Source organism: Armigeres subalbatus, chromosome 3 (genome assembly GCF_024139115.2).
Source record: "Armigeres subalbatus isolate Guangzhou_Male chromosome 3, GZ_Asu_2, whole genome shotgun sequence".
Taxonomy (NCBI): domain Eukaryota; kingdom Metazoa; phylum Arthropoda; class Insecta; order Diptera; family Culicidae; genus Armigeres; species Armigeres subalbatus.
The window spans coordinates 298372089-298392570 of record NC_085141.1 but is presented as its reverse complement, the minus strand read 5'-3'; the positions used below and the strand labels follow the sequence as shown (position 1 = coordinate 298392570).

The 20482-nt window shown below is 36.8% G+C and overlaps 2 protein-coding genes across 7 annotated transcripts in view; one reads left to right on the top strand and one right to left on the bottom strand.

Moving 5' to 3' along the window:
- LOC134224953 (serum response factor homolog) overlaps nucleotides 1-20482 on the top strand; it is a 738652-nt gene that overhangs the window by 325990 nt on the left and 392180 nt on the right. For 4 of the 6 annotated variants that reach the window (XM_062704629.1, XM_062704631.1, XM_062704633.1 and 1 more), the window contains exon 3: nucleotides 15098-15147. The exons of the other annotated variants lie outside the window; for them this stretch is intronic. In XM_062704629.1, coding sequence (XP_062560613.1) covers nucleotides 15098-15147 — 50 coding nt within the window. The remainder of the gene's footprint in view (nucleotides 1-15097; nucleotides 15148-20482) is intronic. 6 annotated transcript variants of the gene reach the window in all.
- Nucleotides 20293-20482, bottom strand: part of LOC134219692 (uncharacterized) — a 28937-nt gene continuing 28747 nt past the window's right edge. The window contains 1 exon segment of the mRNA XM_062698511.1: nucleotides 20293-20414. Within this exon segment, the coding sequence (XP_062554495.1) occupies nucleotides 20293-20414 (122 nt within the window).

Here is a 20482-nt window from a genome sequence, read left to right as displayed (position 1 = left end):
ACTTTTCCGCGTACGCACATTTCGTATGTGGGAAAGTTTCGCGTGGTTCCCTCGACTCAATCCCAACATCGTGCTACGGATGTGCGATATTTCCAGTCAACCAACGTCAGGACCAAGGAAAATTCCAAAATATGGATTCAAATGTGAAGAATTGAAGGGTCACCTCAAAGATTTAATGTCTCATAATTTTAATAGAGGTATCATCTACTTAGGGCCTAGCTGAACTTCTCTACATTAAGATAAAATGCGAGAGATGTGCTGTTTCATAGACTGATAAACAATGAGAAAATTATCAAGCTCTTTTAGTGGTTATGACAGGTGATAAACAATGCTCGCTTAACTTTTCAAAAGGACCTAAGTAACATTTTTTTTCATGAATTAATTTGAATAGCACGATCAAGAGCTCTCATGTTTTTCTGTTGATTGCGCTATTCAAATTAATTCATGAAAAAAATGTTACTTAGGTCCTTTTGAAAAGTTAAGCGAGAATGATACTATGCTTTATCATTCTGCGATGTTCGAGGTTTTTCACGAGAAGATCTTATGACAGGAGGATATGATTATAAAAATTCTCGTATTTCGTTTTAAGGCCAGACGCACAAAAACGATGCCGCATACCCTTACATTCAACCGCAAGCCACCAGCGCAGTGTGGATCGAACCAAGAAGCAATGTGATAACGCTCCACTGATATCGTCTGGTTGACTGCACTACTCATACCGCAACCGCGGATACCTTTCTTCCCATAGGAACAACGCGGAAGCCGGTTACTTCGTCAGCGCAATGCTATTCTTCTCCCAGATTTTAAGGTTGATCTGAACATTCCAGATCTTCTATAGTTGGATGGCTTCCCTCACGCTGAACAAACCCATAATCATCGACGCAACCCTACTTGTACCGCACCGCGAGCAGCGTAGTAACTGCTTGTGATCCAGTTTGGCAGCTCCCGCGATGAACCCGAATCTTCACGGATTCGATCGGACGGGTCGTCGTCGTCGTCGGCTAACACTGGGATGGTAATGGCCTGGAATGTTTGTCTCTTTCTGATCGCGGCGCGGTCTCTGTAACAATGCGAAAACTGCGCCGCGATGGTCCACGTAAATCTTGAAGACGAACGACGACACGGCTGCTGCCTCTACCGCCGCCGCCGCCGCCACCAATCAGGGGGAAGTTCGAAATAATAACAACCACGCAGTGTCCTCGCGAGTGTAGTCGGTCGATCGGCAGTAGCCGCGTTCTTACGCGATTCCGGAGGCTGTCTTCATGCGCACTCCCTCACCCGCTTGGTGACCCTTCGAGTCGAATAACAATCGAATATCGTTCAGAATTTTAAATTAGTTTTTTTTGTTTTCAACTGTAACCAAGTAATGTCGTTGTCCCGCAGGGGCTTTTGTTGAGCTGAGATGATGCTTTGAGCTGGAATCTTCTTCGCTGAGCAGAGCGGTGTGCTCAGCTGTTTGGTGAAGGAAATATGTTCCAATCCTGATGAAGTTAGACTGAGATGAAAATTTTATTATGATCCTGATGAATTCTGATTTGCGTTAGAAATTTACCGATTAAAAAAATTTCACAACTGTAGTCATACTTTAAGTTATGGGTTTACTCGCAATCTTAGCACTCGCTGTTATTATTTTCACCTTGGATTATGGGAAAATCATCATTGAAATGGAGTAGAATATTTGTTTATGCAACAAGTTGCAAACAGATTATTTGTTTAGCACGAGTTGTGTGTTTATCCAACGAGACTTGCCGCGTTCCGACATCGCTAAATTTGTTATTTATTTTCTTTAAAGTAATTTAAACTTTTCATAAATTGTTCTCTTCTCAACCACTGTTCGGAATTTTCTCATAATTCTGTATAAGAATATTCCAAAATCTGCATGAAGAATTGCAATACAAAAATGCTAAATTTCTATACAAAACGCAGCATTTCATTTACAAATATTGTATGCAAAATTGTAAGTGGGTAATATCCGCGGTTAGATTTCGGTGCTCGGGCTCGATTCCCGGTGCCGGTCTAGGCATTTTTCGGATTGGAAATTGTCTCGACTTCCCTGGACATAAAATTATCATCGTGCTAGCCTCATGATATACAAATGCAAAAATAGTAACCTGGCTTAGAAGCCTCGCAGACTGTGGAAGTGCTTAATGAACACTAACCTAACCAATGCACCTCTTCCGTGGTCGTACCAACTCGGAATGTTGATTTTAATCAGCGACTCAGTCATCTGATCAAGTTGACTATAAATACCACTTCACCAATAAATTGAAAACAAAAATAATGTGGTTTGATCAATATGCGAAACTGATCAGTTGGACAACTCGATTAGATGATCAGCTCTGCCAGTTAAAGAACTCCATTACTGCCGCTGCAAGCATAACATCTTAGCTTGATTTCCTATCTATATAGGACAGTTATGCTTCTGAGGAGAGTTTTGTTGACTTTTGGATCATTAACCATTGACCTAATAACAATTTCGGCCAAATCGAAATCGATTTTTTTTTTTGAAAATCGAAACAGAATTAAATCGAATCAGAATCTTGTCGAATTGAAAAAAAAATCGTAATCGAATAGAATTTGAATCGAATCGGAGTCTAGATCAAATAAAAAAAGCACCGATATTGAATCGAATTCGAATAGAAATCAAATCAAATCTAGATTGGATCGAAATTGAATCAAATCCAATTGAAATCGAATAGATATTGAATTAAAATTGAATCGTAATTGAATCAAAATCGAATCGAAAACAAATCAAAACAGAATCCAAATCAAAATCTAATTAAAATCAAATCAAACTCGATTTGAAAATGAATCGATATCAAATTGAATTGAAATCAATTGAAAGTCGTGCTAAAAAAAATAAAGTAGAAATCATATCGTAATTGAATCACGAATTGGAATAAAAAAAAATGCAACGAAATCAAGTCGAAATTTAATCTAAATCAAATTGAAACCGAATCTAAAAAAATTGAAATCAAATCAAAATCGAATAAAAAACAAATCGAAGGCACAAAAGGTCTAAAGGACAAAAGAACGAAAGGACAGAAGGTCGAATGAACAAAAGGTTGAAAGGACAAAAGTGGAAATGACAAAAGGTAGAAAGAACAAAAGTCGAAATGACAAAAGGTCGAAGGAAGAGAGGGTAGAAAAACAATACAGAAGGTTGAAGGAAAAGAAGGTTGGAAAAAAATAACTTGGTCAAAGGTCGAAAGGACAAAAGATCGAAGAGATAAAAGGTCGATAGAAAAAAAAAGTCGAGATTGGAGGTTTTATTCTATTAATCATAGGCTGTTTTTACGAATTATGTCTTAGATTTTAAACAGACGCTATTATTTAGAGTTTACTTAACTCTCTAACACCCAAACACCTGATCTCAACACATTTTAGGCAAAAAAATAAAATCACGATTTCATCAATTTTACTTTTTTAGAATTTTCTTTTTCTAGTTTATAATTATTTTTGACCCAGATTTGAACAAGCATTGAACTTCATATTATTGATCGACATCCATAACTTTTTAAAATCGGAACAGTTAAAAAATACAAAAAAATATCTAAGTATCCCGTATTAAGGCGGTCTTTGGCGTTCGAGGGTTACTGGTTGACTTCATTAAATGAAACAATAATAAGAGTCCGTTCACAAATACCGTAACGCAAATTTGGGCAATTCCATACCCTTCCATTCCTCCTTACTTTACAGCGGAACGTAATGGTTTTTTTCTAATAATTAAAATTAATTTATTTTATTCGTTTCTATTTACTTCAAAACAAATTTTACTCCCAAGAAAAATCAACAATGAAAATCACTTTAATAAAGAACTAAAAAAACAATGAAAATCAGGTTAAACACAAATAAACATAAATGTGCAAATAATAGTTGATTAGTATCGACGTTTTGCATCATTTTTTGTTATTTCGACCTCTTATCGGACCTCACCTTTTGACCCATCGACCTTTTGTCCTACAACAGCTATTCCTATCTTTTGTCATTCGACCTTTTGACTCAATTTTTTTGTTTCGACCTTTTCACCCTTCGACCTGTTGACCATTCATACAACAGTTATTTTTGTTTCAACTTCGATTGAAAAACAAATGAAAATCAAATAAGTGACATCGAATAAAAATCGAATTGAAATAAAATGGTTAACAAATCGAGAACGAACGAAAATCAAATCGGAATCTAATCGAGATTGAACCAAAGTCTGATCTATGGAAATTAAATCGAATCGATTCATTATTGAATCGATATTGAGTCGAAATTTAAAATCCAATAGAAATTGAATTGAAATCGAAATTAAATCGATTAGACATCGAATAGAAATCAAATCGAATAAAAATCGAATAGAAACAACATCGAATCTAAATCGGATCGAAATTGAATCGAAGTTGAATCAAAATCAAATTGAAATCGAATCGTATTCAAATCAAAATTTAATTAAAATGGAATCAAAATCGAAATCTTTTTAAAATCGAATCAAAATCGATTTGAAATTGAATCGATATCAAATCGAAATCGGATTGAAATCATGAAGAAATCATATCGTAATTGAATCGAGAATCGGAATGAAAACAAAATCGCATTGAAATCAAGTCAAAATTTATTCCAAGTCGAATCGAAACCAAATCAAAGTTGACATCAAACCAAAAAAACAAATCTAAAAATAATCAAAATTGAATAAAAATAAAATCGTAATTGATCTTTCCTGTCAAAAATGTTTATTCGGTCAATCGATTCTTTGGCTTATTTAAGGTCAACTTTCCCAAAAACCCCAAATTTACCAACACCTCTAAGTATTTTTCAAGTTGAAAACAAAAATTGAAAAAGTTTTGTTTTTTTTTTAGATTGGCCCGATTTTGAACGAACATCGGGTTATTTTTTAAGGACGGTTCACACGTGCAGCACTTTTTCAGTTTTAATTTTCTATAGTTATATTAGGAAAATAGTTAGAGGCTTCAAAAATATGTTTTTTGGGAAAGTTGACCGAAAAAAACTAAAGAATGAAATGAGACAATAAAACGAGATACAATTATTAACGGGAAAGGTCAATTGAACCGGAATAAAAACTCAATCCAATTGAAATCGAATATACATCGATTAAAAAACAAATGGAAATCAAATTGAAACGAAGCGAAATCGAAAAAAAATAGAATTGAAATAAAATAGTTAACAAGTCGAGAACAAACGAAAATCTAATTTAAATCTAATCGAAATTGAATCAAGATCGGATCGAATTTGAATCGAATTCGAATAAAATTGAATCAAAACCAAAATAAAATTGAATCAAATTGGAGCTTAGATGAAATCAAATTGGGATTGAATCAACATCGAATCGAAATCAAAATCGAATCGATTTGAGTTCTAATCAAAATCAAACCAAAACAAGTCAAAAACGCAGCAAAATAGAATTTAAAACGTGATGAAACTGAATTGAAATCGATGAGAAATTTAATCGAAATCGAAATAAACTCGAATCAAAATTGAATAGAAATCAAATCGAAATGGAATTAAAATCGAACCAAAATCATTTTGAAAATCGAACTGAAATCAAATAGAAATCATAATGTGTTAAAACCGAATTGAAATCGATCAGAAATTGAATCGAAATTGAGATCGAAATTAAATCTAATCAAATCAAACTGAATCAAATTCGGATCGATTTCAAATTGATTCGGCATCGAATAATTCATTTGACATCAAATCGAAATCAGTTCGAACTTGGGGTCGAATCGAGATCGAATGTAAGTCAAACAAAAATCGTTTGATCAAATACAAATCGATTTCGGTTTTGATTTCGATTTGATTTTCTTTCGTTTTCCGATTCGATATCGATTTGATTTCAATTCGACTTCCATTCAATTTGAATTTGATTTCAAGTAAACTTCAATTAAAGTTTGATTTGACTCCCATTTCAATTCGATTTTACTTCAATTCCATATTGATTCGATTTTTGAAATTCGCATAGGATTAGATCTTGTTTTAAATACGATTCGGTTTTGATTTCATCTCGATTTTGATTCAATTCGATACTGACTCGATTTTGATTTGATATCGATTTCAATTCGATTTCGATTCGATTTCGATTCGATTTCGATTCGATTTCGATTCGATTTCGATTCGATTTCGATTCGATTTCGATTGGATTTTAATTCGATTTGATTTCGATTCGATTTCGATTCGATTTCGATTCGATTTCGATTCGATTTCGATTCAATTTCGATTCGATTTCGATTCGATTTCGATTCGATTTCGATTCGATTTCGATTCGATTTCGATTCGATTTCGATTCGATTTCGATTCGATTTCGATTCGATTTCGATTCGATTTCGATTCGATTTCGATTCGATTTCGATTCGATTTCGATTCGATTTCGATTCGATTTCGATTCGATTCGATTTCGATTCGATTCGATTTCGATTCGATTTCGATTCGATTTCGATTCAATTTCGATTCGATTTCGATTAAGTTTCGATTTGATTCCCATTCGATTTCGATTCGATTTCGATTCGATTTCGATTCGATTTCGATTCGATTTCGATTCTATTTCGATTCGATTTCGATTCGATTTCGATTCGATTTCGATTCGATTTCGATTCGATTTCGATTCGATTTGATTTCGATTCGATTTCGATTCGATTTCGATTCGATTTCGATTCGATTTCGATTCGATTTCGATTCGATTTCGATTCGATTTCGATTCGATTTCGATTCGATTTCGATTCGATTTCGATTCGATTTCGATTCGATTTCGATTCGATTCGATTCGATTTCGATTTGATTTCGATTCGATTTCGATTCGATTTCGATTCGATTTCGATTCGATCTGATTCGATTTCGATTCGATTTCGATCTGATTTCGATTCGATCTGATTTCGATCTGATTCGATTTCGATTCGATTTCGATTCGATTTCGATTCGATTTCGATTCGATTTCGATTCGATTTCGATTCGATTTCGATTCTGTTCGATTCGATTCGATTTCGATTCGATTTCGATTCGATTTCGATTCGATTTCGATTCGATTTCGATTCGATTTCGATTCGATTTCGATTCGATTTCGATTCGATTTCGATTCGATTTCGATTCAATTTCGATTCGATTTCGATCCAATTTCGATTCGATTTCGATTCGATTTCGATTCGATTTCGATTCGATTTCGATTCGATTTCGATTCGATTTCGATTCGATTTCGATTCGATTTCGATTCGATTTCGATTCGATTTCGATTCGATTTCGATTCGATTTCGATTCGATTTCGATTCGATTTCGATTCGATTTCGATTCGATTTCGTTTCGATTTCGATTCGATTTCGATTCGTTTTCGATTCGATTTAGATTCGATCTGATTTCGATCGATTCGATTTCGATTCGATTTCGATTCGATTTTGATTTGATTTCGATTCGTCTCGATTTCGATTCGATTTCGATTCGTTTCGATTTCGATTCGATTCGATTTCGACTCTATTCGATTTCGATTCGATTTTGATTCGATTTTGATTCGATCTCGTTCGATTTGGTTTTGATTTGATTTCGATTTCGATTCGATTTTGATTCGATTTCGATTCGATTTCGATTTCGATTTCGATTCGATATCGATTTGATTTAGATTCGATTTCTATCCAATTCCGATTCGATTCCTATTCGATTTCGATTCGATTTGTATTCGATTTCGATTTGATTTCGATTCGATTTGGATTCGATTTCGATCTGATTCGATCTGATTTCGATCTGATTTCGATTCGATTTCGATTCGATTTCGATTCGATTTCGATTCGATTTCGATTCGATTTCGATTCGATTTCGATTCGATTTCGATTCGATTTCGATTCGATTTCGATTCGATTTCGATTCGATTTCGATTCGATTTCGATTCGATTTCGATTCGATTTCGATTCGATTTCGATTCGATTTCGATTCGATTTCGATTCGATTTCGATTCGATTTCGATTCGATTTCGATTTCAATTCGATTTCGTTTCGATTTGGATTCGATTTGGATTCGATTTCGATTCGATTTCGATTCGATTTCGATTCGATTTCGATTCGATTTCGATTCGATTTCGATTCGATTTCGATTCGATTTCGATTCGAATTCGATTCGATTTCGATTCGATTTCGATTCGATTTCGATTCGATTTCGATTCGATTTGAATTCGAATTCGATTCGATTTCGATTTGATTTCGATTCGATTTCGATTCGATCTGATTTCGATTCGATTTCGATTCGATTTCGATCTGATTTCGATTCGATTTCGATTCGATTTCGATTCGATTTCGATCTGATTTCGATTCGATTTCGATTCGATTTCGATTCGATTTCGATTCGATTTCGATTCGATTTCGATCTCGATTTCGATTCGATTTCGATTCGATTTCGATTCGATTTCGATCCGCTTTCGATCTGATTTCGATTCGATTTCGATTCGATTTCGATTCGATTTCGATTCGATTTCGATTCGATTTCGATTCGATTTCGATTCGATTTCGATTCGATTTCGATTCGATTTCGATTCGATTTCGATTCGATTTCGATTCGATTTCGATTCGATTTCGATTCGATTTCGATTCGATTTCGATTCGATTTCGATTCGATTTCGATTCGATTTCGATTCGATTTCGATTCGATTTCGATTCGATTTCGATTCGATTTCGATTCGATTTCGATTCGATTTCGATTCGATTTCGATTCGATTTCGATTCGATTTCGATTCGATTTCGATTCGATTTCGATTCGATTTCGATTCGATTTCGATTCGATTTCGATTCGATTTCGATTCGATTTCGATTCGATTTCGATTCGATTTCGATTCGATTTCGATTCGATTTCGATTCGATTTCGATTCGATTTCGATTCGATTTCGATTCGATTTCGATTCGATTTCGATTCGATTCGATTCGATTTCGATTCGATTTCGATTCAATTTCGATTCGATTTCGATTCGATTTCGATTCGATTTCGATTCGATTTCGATTCGATTCGATTTCGATTCGATTTCGATTCGATTTCGATTCGATTTCGATTCGATTTCGATTCGATTTCGATCTCGATTCGATCTCGATTCGATTTCGATTCGATTTCGATTCGATTTCGATTCGATTTCGATCTGATTTCGATCTCGATCTTTCGATTCGATTTCGATTCGATTTCGATTCGATTTCGATTCGATTTCGATTCGATTTCGATTCGATTTCGATTCGATTTCGATTCGATTTCGATTCGATTTCGATTTGATTTCGATACGATTTCGATTTCGATTCGATCTCGATTCGATTTCGATTCGATTTCGATTCGATTTCGATTCGATTTCGATTCGATTTCGATTCGATTTCGATTCGATTTCGATTCGATTTCGATTCGATTTCGATTCGATTTCGATTCGATTTCGATTCGATTTCGATTCGATTTCGATTCGATTTCGATTGATTTCGATTCAATTTCGATTCGATTTTGATTCGATTTTGATTAGATTTCGATTCGTTTTCGATTTGTTTTCGATTCGATTCGTTTTCGATTCGATTTCGATTCGATTTCAATTCAATTTCAATACGATTTCGATTCGATTTCGATTTCGATTCGATTTCGATTTGATTTCGATTCGATTTTGACAAGATTTCGATTCGATTTTGACAAGATTTCGATTTCGATTCGATGTCGATTTGATTTCGGTTCCATTTCGATTTCTATTCGATTTCGATTCGCTTTCGATTCGATTTCGATTCGATTTCGACACGATTTCAATTCGATTTCGGTTCAATTTCGATTTCGATTCAATTTCGATTTCGATTCGATTTCGATTTGATGCCGATTCGATTTCGATTTCGATTCGATATCAATTTGAATTAATTTCAATTTCAATTCAATCTTGATTCGATTTCGACTCGATTTTGACTCGATTTTGATTTCGACTCGATTTCGATTCGATTTCGATTCGATTTCGATTCGATTTTGATTCGATTTTGATTCGATTTTGATTCGCTTCTGATTTGATTTCGATTCGATTTCGATTCGATTTCGATTCGATTTCGATTCGATTTCGATTCGATTTCGATTCGATTTCGATTCGATTTTTATTTGATTTTGATTTGATTTCGATTCGATTTTTATTTGATTTTGATTTGATTTAGATTCGATTTAAATTCGATTTAGATTCGATTTAGATTCGATTTAGATTCGATTTAGATTCGATTTAGATTCGATTTCGATTGGATTTTGTTTCGATTTTGATTTGATTTGGATTCAATTTCGATTGGATTTCAATTTGATTTTGATTCGACTTCAATTCGATTTCGATTTCTATTCGATTTGATTTTCATTCGTTTTCGATTCGATTTCTACTTGATTTTGATTCGATTTCGATTCGATTTTGATTTGATTTAGATTTCATTTCCATTTGATTTCGATTTGATTTCGAATTGATTTCGATTTGATTTCGATTTGATTTTGATTCGATTTCGATTCGATTTCAATTCGATTTCGATTTGATTCCGATTTGATTTCGATTTGATTTTGATACGATTTCAATTCGATTCGATTTCGTTTTGATTTCAATTAAAAATTTTTCAAATTTGTTCAATCTTGATTCAGTTTTGATTCGATTTAAAAACGATTCAGATTCCATTCGATTTCAATTCGATTTAAACACGATTTTCATTCAATTTCCATTCGATTTTGATTAAATTTCAATCCTATTAGGGTTTGATTTCGATTTGACTTTGATTCGATTTCAGTTTGATTTGGATTATTTTTTTTTATTAAACTTCTTTCTATAATGTTTTAATTGGATTTCGATTCAATTTCGATTTATTTTTGATTAGATTTTAAATAGATTGCGATTTCAGTTAAATTGTTTCGATGTTGATTTAATTTTGAATCAATTTTGATTCGATTTTGATAAAATTTCGATTCGATTTTGATTAGATTCGGTTCCAACTAATCATTCTTGATTTCGATTCTATTTGATTTCAGTTTCAAGTTTATTTCTTTTAGATTTAGATTTTATTTCAATGAAATTTCGATTCAAATAGATTTCGATTAATTTTGGATTTGATTTCTATTCAATTTTGATCAGATTTTGATTCGATTTCGATTTCATTTTATTTCAATTTCTAATCATTTCGATTCGATTTTGATTCGATACAGTTTCGATTTCGATTTGAACCAAATTTTTACATAATCCGATTTCGATTTTATTATAATTAGATTTCGATTGGATTTTAATTTGACTCCAAATCGATATTGATTTGATTTTGAATCGATGTCAATTTCGATTTGGTTTGGATGCGTTTTCAATTCGCTTTCAATTCGTTGTTGATATTATTTCGATTCAATTCCGGTTTGATTTCGATTTTATTTTGGTTAAAACCCGATTTCGATTGATTTTCATTTTCAATTTCAATTTCAATTCCGATTCGATTTCGATTTTATTTAGATTTGATATTGATCCGAGTTTAATTCGCTTTCGGTTTCATTTGAATTCAATTCAATTTCCATTTGATGTCAAATCGATTTCGACACGATTTTTATTCATCTTTGATTCGATTTTGATGTATTTCAATTTCGATTTATTTCGATTCGATTGTGATAAGGTTTCGATTCGATTCCAGTTTGATTTCCATTCCATTTAATTTTTGTTTAGTCCCGCTTTCGTTTGATTTTCAATTTCGATCTCGATTTTAATTCGATTTTGACATGATTTTGATAAATTTCGATTCATTGTTTTAACGAATTCAAATCCATTTCAAATTTATTTAGATTCCATTCGATTCTGAATAGACGATTTCAATTCAATTTACTTTCGATTCATTTCGGTTTTGATTCAAATAAAATTTCAGTTCCGAATTGATTTCGATTTCTATTCTCAGTCGATCCGATTTCGGTTCAGTTTTAATTTGATTTCTATTCGATTTCGATTCGTTTTCGAATAATTTTTCGATTCTACTTGGATTCCATTTAGATCCGATTTCAATTTGATTTCGATTAGAACTCGATTCGATTTAAATTCGATTTCGGTTCTTATTTTGATTCAAACTTGAATTCGTTTAAATTTCGATTTTGATCAAAATTTAGTTTTAATTTGTATTTGACTTAAATTATAAATTTTTATTTGTTATTCATTTATTTTGATTCGATTTCGGTTCAATTTAAATAACATAGTAGAAGAATAAAATGACCGTCACAATGGCCGACAGTTCTAACAATTTCAAGTGCTCATGGCCACAACTTCAATGCAATATGCAAACGAAGGTAAACAACCAACGTTAATTCCAATTCCATTTCGATTCAAATTCTATTTGATTTCGATTTGATTTTATTCTTATTTTGATTTAGTTTCGATTTGTTTTTGGTAAGATTTCGAATTGATTCAATTCTTGTCCACCATCCAGCACATTTTAAATTTTACTCACTGAAATGTGATCTAATATATCCCCATTTTGTGCAAATTAGCTCAGATTTTAACCGTCTAAGACGAGTTAAGTAGCTCCATTTCATTCCACCAATTATTTCGATATCTTTGCAGATACGTATTTCGACCACAACTGTGTGGTCGTCTTCGGTGTCTCGTACTTCGAGTCGAGTCAAGTACGAGACACTGAAGTCGAAATACGAATCTGCAAAGATATCGAAATAATTGGTGGAATGAAATGGAGCTACTTAACTCGTCTTAGACGGTTAAAATCTGAGCTAATTTGCACAAAATGGGGAACAAACTCGTCTTAGACGGTTGAATACATTCCACTTGATAAGCGAATGCTCAAACATTCCTTTCCCCTTTCTCACATTACCTGAATTTTTGAAGTCGATTCAAAGAATTCCAGTGCAAAAGTTGATCCAAATCAGGTGCGAGTTTCTCCCGAGTGAAAAGAAATCGCTACTTAATACAAAATAAAGCAGGGTGGTGATGAAAACTTCTTATTTTACAAAATTAGAGGTTTTAAGATTCAGTATGTTTGTCAAAAATTGTATTCATCAGCTTGTATAATAACAGTGAGAGCCAATAATGTTTTTTCTTTCTAAGGATAGTCAGTCAGATAGTCAATGTTTAAAAAAATAATAACAATTCTTTGATGACTATGCACAGATTCGCAGGGAAATAAGGGAAACAAGCAATTGATAACTTCTCAGCTATCGCCAATCTACTTCCAAATTTCATCCTCCATAAAACCCAGCCTCTCCAGCAAGAACAGCACCAGCCAGCCACTCGCGTTAATTAGCCTCTTAAATCTTCGACACTGACAGCGATACAATCTTCACGGGCAATTGAAGGAATCATTTTTTGTTGTTGCCATCAGCACTCACGTTTGCTCCACTATTTGCCCATCATCATCTCCCCTGTGCCGTGCCCGGCCCGTCCGTGCGTGGTAAAGCAGTCGTCATTCTGTTGTCGATCTTGCGATTTCGCACTCCCGTCGCGCGAGAACCAGACATCAACATCCAGCGACGACGTGCAGTTCGCTGACTGATTCGCACACAGCGCGCTGCTATTTAAAATTCTCGTACTCATTAGACGCCCGTTTCGTCGCGTCGATTGAGATTGGGCTTAGGGTACCCTTCAGGGGAATGGGGTTCTATTTGCATTGCTAATGTTAAATAAACTAGATTGTATTTTTGAACATTTTTTTAAAGTACTTCAGGGAATCACTCACATGGAAAAAATCTTTGCAAAACAGCGAATAACCTTAAAAGTATGAGATAATAATTCAACAACAAATCTAGTTCCATAAGTCGAAATACCTTGATACGTGGATTCAAACTTTGACCACAAACTTACAGTTCGTACTCAGTATTTCGTCACATGGACCGTTTAGGACCATTTTCCCTAAGCGAAGCATAAAAACTCCCTATCAGAACGTGGTTTGCCTTTAATACTGACATCGTCATGAGGCTCTGCCAGATAGCCTCATTTCAACCTGTCGATCACCGATCGATGGTTTCCAAGTTGACATCGTCGTCGTCGTCGTTCTCCGACGTCAATCGTGATCCTCGGGGAGCGCCTTCGCGGTTTTCCCTCTAAATAATCGCTCGAACCGATATAAATAAAATCCTCCCTTTTCTCCTTATCACGCGGCTGCGTGCTGCGTGTGTTTCCATCGGTCACAAATTCCAGTCGCACTTTTTTCCCATTCTCTCGGTTGTCGATCGTGTCTTCTTCGGTTGATCAAGTTCTAAATTTTCTTCCTTCACTGATGCAGCACGTTTGCGGTAGCGCTGTTGTTGGTCTCGTTTGGGTTTTGTATTTAGAAATTCTTCGCAAACTACGGAAGCTCTTCGCAGGGCAGACACGTCCAAAGTGATCATCGTAAATTCTTCGAAGAAAGCCTCCCCTGCCACCCCATGGACCGCGTCCTTTTGAGATTGGGCTGCACAAACGATGCTCGTCGTCGTCGTCGTCGTCAGTCGTTAGGTATTTGCGAACAAACAATCAGGTAGGAGCTGTCAACGTCAAGGTTGATCACGCGTTTTGCTCTGGTCTTTGGTTCGCGAGTTCGCGTATGATGAGGGGGAGGATGAAGTGCATGTGAAGAAGCACGATCTTTGTCATCGGAAAATTGGCTCGAGTTGATGCTGAAGATTCACGTGTAACAATTTTAAATTGCATTTTACGCAAATTGTTCGTTGGAATCGTCAAGATGGAATGTTGTTTGGATTTAAATCATTCGTTGCTTGGGCTTAAGCTCGGATGAAATCCACAAAATATGTTGGGCGCGACATTCGTTTCAACTTTGACATTTGTTATTTTCCACAAAACGAATAATAATATTATATGTTTTATGATTATGTGGTCTGTTAAAGCTCTGTTTTGTAAAATTCTACCAAAATACTGAATTAACGATGTTTGTTACTTTATTCCTATTTGATTTGTTTTAAATAAATGCAATTGTTTCCACACTGGCCTCGATTATGATAAAATTGGAGATACTGTTCCTTGAATTTATTGCATGTACCCTTATTAATTAAAATAAAATCAAATGATTGTAGTGAAAATTGCTTTGTTTCTTCTTTTTGTGATTTTTACAGCAGTAAGCTCATTCTGTGCATTAAAAAAAACTTTCATAAAATATGGCAATAAAGTAATATGTTTTTCTCTTTTGTATCATTTCAGGTACGTAAAATTGATAAATCGGATTGCAAAAATCACGTTAAGAAATGCAAGTACGTACAAATTTTGAAACAAGGAACAAAGAGTGATATGAGGTTGAAACCAAGTTGAGATTATTTTTTTTAAATTCTTTATTATAAGGATGTTTAACCTGGTTCGCCTCTGATGAAAACAAGGAAAAAAGGGAGTGCAAGAAGGCTTCAACCTTCACTGTTATGTTCATATAAGAGTTAAGAGGCATGGAGAGCAGAAAATCATATCAAAATCCGTTGTATGCAGCATGGTCGATATCGTTTAGTCCACGCGATGGTTCCATGTACGATGTATATATTTTTCCGTATCGATGCCCTGACTCTTTTGCTTTGGTTAAATTTATATTATGTTCATTGTGTTCCCAATCCTGATCGTTGTCCTTTAGTCATTTGCGTAGGTCGTACATTTAATCCGGAAAGTGACTTTCTGCTGTGTACACTTGTGTAAATATCTTTGGAAATGTCGGAATCTTTTAGTAAGCAGAGTGTTGCTGCCTCATATACCGAATCATTCGATAAAGTATCCCCTGCTCGTGTTCCTGATGCTTCAAATCTGGTACACTGACCTGAAGACCTAGTAGAGAAAGCATTCACACAGCACATATTCGCTACTGTACCTTACATGGCAAGTGTCGCACATCCAGTGGAACTGGCATAGGCACGAAAAATCTTTACTGAGTATGGAGTGACCCGTTCGGAGCCGGGACAGTTCACAGTGACTGTGTAAGTTGGTCACTCTAGTCCCTCCGGCCTTCCCATACCATGGTCTCTCCTTTTACCTTCCGCAAGAACAGAGCGCGACTACTCCACCATCATGTTTCTCACATCTTCTTGATTGCTCCTTCGCACTCGTAAATGGCTTCGGGCTTGGGAACGTTTCGGGTAAGGTACGTACAACTTTATTCCAAGTTTGCCAGTTCATCCGCTTCCACGTTACCATGAATCCCGGCATGGCCGGGTACCTATGAAATGGTGATGGTGCTTCCGTTTATGAGCTCTTGTATGGCCTAAATCCACGGGTGTTTCATTTTAAGGGGTCCCAGAACCAACACGATCAGGATTTAGGTTTTGTTTTTCAACGAAGACTGCTTTGGTTCGAGTCGGGTTGGTACTTTTTCGCAGCTGTGCCCTGATTGTCCAGTTTAAGTTTTGACAGTCCAGCTTCCCAGCCCTACTCGTTAGAAACTTTATATTTAGCCCCAGCAATAAGGGCAATGTTTGCTTGAGCCTGCAGAAAGAGTGTTTGTTCTTCTCCGTTATAGTACGCTCCAAGACACTGCTCTGCATCCGACTGTTGCCGAAATGTAACACACCGGTTTCCACACATGGTATCAGGCCATTAGGTCGAATCGTCGGTTATTAGGCCGAATGAGAAATGCGAAGTTAGAAGTGAAAAGACAGTTTTTACTTTTTTCTTCCTTCTCTTTGTTTTTATTCCTTTTCCTCTTATTTCTTTCTTCTTCTTTTTCTTCAATTGCTCTACATTTTACATAACTGGAATGTAGCCCTGGCCCCGGCCAATGTGGGCTGAAATCGCCAATTTTTTATATAGCAGCTGGATACAAATGTATTGCTGATGGATACCGTTTACAAAACAGCACACGATCGTTCGCTGTACGTTAAATTCGTTCTTCGCGATGCCCTTGAAGAGTTGAGTAAGTCGTAGGTTGAAGTTCAGATAATTTCAGGAATCAAATTGCGGTACATCCGTGTATTTGATCTGCCGCCGGAAGTTATAGACGAAAGTTTATCCCAGGTTCTCGGATTGTTTCGGAAAGTCGATCGCCTTGTGCGAGAAAAGTTCCCCTTGGAGTCGGGTCTGGGGCACCTATGAACTGGAGTTCGTGGTGTATGCATGGAAGTCGGAAAGAGTATTCCGCCGTCAATAGCCGTAGCAGGTCTGAAGGCAAGAATATTTTACAATGGACTCTATACATGCTTCCTTTGTCAAGCAGTAGGTCATCGGAGGGATTCTTGTCCTCAGCAAGAACGGAAGAAGCCCGAAAAACAAGTCGGAAACCTCGGATGAGGACTTCATTGAAGTTCCAGAAGAAAATCCGAAATCAGAAAACCAGAGGCATTCGGTGGTTCGTGAAAACACTCATCCGACGAAAAAATCGAAGGAAGAAAGACGATGTTACTTTGGAGGAGGTGGCAATCGCCATAAAGGAAGCTATGACATTCATAGAAATAGAGCAGAAAGACATGCACTAAACAAATGACACGGGTATGCTTCAAAAGTTCAATGAAATGGACGCAGTGGCTCATCCCGAACAAAAAAAATGACTCATCCACCGGCGACGCAGCGACGGACTCAATTTTCTGCTTTGGGCTCTGGTTCAAGTAACGGATCAACAACACGCCCGAGAAAGAAATGCCTTCGTAGATCATATTATTAATTATATTTTATGTTACATTTGTATAATTTCTTTTGTTCTCGGCTCCTTAGAGTTTAATGAGACAGCTGAGCCTAATATTTTTTTTTTCTTTCTTCTTCCTTCTTATTTTTTGCTGTTTACCTTATTTTTTCTTCCAGCTTCATTTTTTCCTCTTTTTTTCTTCTTCTTTCTTTCTATTTCTCATATGTTCTTAGTCTTCTTCTTTCTCCTTTATTTTTTGATGTTCTGTTACTTTTTCCTATTCTCTTCTTTTTGCATCTTCCTTCTTCTTTTTTCGCTACTTCCTTTTCACTCCTTACTTTTCACCTTAAACCTCTTACCTCTCATTTCTCACTTCGCACTTCATACTTTACACTTTCTCTTCTTATTTCTCACATCTCACTTCTCATTTCGCACTTCTCACTTTTCACTTCTTTCTTTTTACTTTTCACTTATTACTTTTCACTTTTCACTTTTCACTTTCCAATTTCCATCTTTCATTACGTACATCTCAATCGACCTAATCATTCGGCCTGATCCATATATTAGGCGGCTATTTATAATAGCGTCCGCAACTTGCCTCCGTATGTCTCCGTCGCTTCAGGTCTTTTCGTTGGTGATCACTTGAAGCAAGTTAATCAGGGTCCGATGATCTTTAGCGTCTATTTGCCTTTCTCGTACACTAAGGATTTCGTTGAGTGAACGTTTTTGAGTATTCATTAAACTATGGATGTTTCCTTCTACCCTGAGCCACTTGGGAAAGCGCTATAATCAGTAGAATGAAACAAAAGATCATGAGACAGAATCAGATGAGTGTGTGGAATAAAATAGATTTTTTGAACCACACTAATGATGCATTCAGTGCAACTTTTTTCGGCAATAATATAACAAAATATGATATGCAATGCAATTTTGATTTTTAGTAATCGAAAATGCGATTTTATTTGCAGTTTGTTATACGATATGCGGCTGACTGGGCCTCTTATGGAAGTACCAGGAATACCTATGGCTGGTGTATTACAGTGCTCCATAACTGCGATCACCGATCCTTGTGGTACGCAAGTGTCCTCCTGCACCACTTCAGACCCCACCGACTCATTCGTCCATCCAAGAAGTGGTACCCCATCTAACCGGTGAGGCTCCATTTCTTTAGTCTTTTCAAGACCCCCGGAGTCCATGTTCCCACAGAGGCCTTCCTTAGCCTAACGGTAGGATGCGCGGCTACAAAGCAAGACCATGCTGAGGGTGGCTGGGTTCGATTTCCGGTGCGGGTCTAGACGGATTGGAAATTGTCTCGACTTCCCTGGGCATAAAAGTATCATCGTGATAGCCTCATGATAAACGAATGCAGAAATGGTAATTTGGCTTACAAACCTCGCAGTTAATAACTGTGGAAGTGCTTAATGAACACTAAGCAGCGAGGTGGCATTGTCCCGGATGTAATGCTTATGAAGAAGAAGAAGAAGGATTCAGTGCTCGGTTGTAGGCTTTTATCAGGTCGAGGGTTGTAAGTTGCACATGTTCACCTTTGTTCAAAGCAGCGTCCAAAATTTGACCACGGGAAGCGAAGTATGTCCTAGTGTCAAAGCGTGATCGGAAAGCGTACTGTCTGAGATCCAATCAATTGTACTCTATCGATGATCAATCAGTTTACAGTTGACCACTCTCTGCATCACCTTAGCAACAAAACTGGTCAAGATGATTGGGCTGTAGCTATGCTTCCAACCTGCACGAAATGGTTCCTCCAAAAACTCTTTGTTCATGCCTTGTTGAGGGGCAGCTTTGCCACTGTGAAAGCCCAACTCATCCGGTCTGGCTGATTGTCCTTTTGGGCAGAGGCAGTGGTATCGCACCGTTGTGGGGTCGGGAGGTACTAGGAATGTCCTAATTGTTTGTACTGCTGCAGGACACCAGCTCAAGAAACAAGTGAGAAAGAAGTGGTCAGTTAGTGCGTTGACAATGATGACTTGGTCGCTACAGGTGACGCTGATGATTGTTAGAGCTGTACCATTCAATCGTCTCCTGCAATTGAGACATATTTTTTTTCTCCAGAACTCGGGAGCCGAGAGTTTAGGATTCAGCTCCTTCAAGAACTCCGTCCAGCCACTATCCTTTGCTTCCTGAATGGTTATGCGACATGCTCTACGTGCTGCTCGGTACGATGCCAGGTTTCGTATTCTGTCCTGGTGGTCCTTGGGAAACTTCATTTTTTTTCGTCAACCATCAGTGCTTTTCTGTGAAATTTTGCCGCATTCCGGATTTCATCACTCTGCCAATAGGAGGCTCTACGACCTGCGTTGAACGAGCTTGGTGATCATATGGTTACCGCTTCTGCCTCATACGCAGGAATTCGTGGGTTCAATCCCAGGCTCGTTTCGTTCCTCCTACTTTGTATCTTCTCCATATATATCTCATGTTCTAGCAATCGCGAGTGTAGAGGTGTTCTCGGCTTGCAGTTGGCGAGTGACTGCATCATCAATTCCTTCCCATATCCGATGACCGTGTGGACGTGGCCAGCGCCGTTATCGATCATCCAAAATACTAGAACACTCGGGCTGTGCATATTGATTGAGGTTGGAGAGCAAATCCCATGCTTCCATCCATTGGTTCCCTGTGGAATTGCGATTGTTCTGGATCACAGAGTAGCAGCTACGAAAATGCACGGTCATCATTTAACATTTCTAACAACACATTCTACCAAAAGAAGGCTCTACGACCTGCGCTGGAGGGAAGTTTTTGCAAAAAGGTCTTCCATCGAAATTCTTCCTGCTCGAGTAATCCTTGGAACTCAGTCCAGTTGGCTTTGTTTAAGCGTCAACGAGTGGGTTTTGGCACGGTGGTGTCGGCGGTTACTATCGATGGGATCGTCTTCCACAGACCACAGCGAGACATCGATGGCGGTGTGGACTTCTGATTCGAGAATGTGGATGATCCGATCTGTGATCCGATCCGTTCATTATCTTCAGATTTGTCTAGCT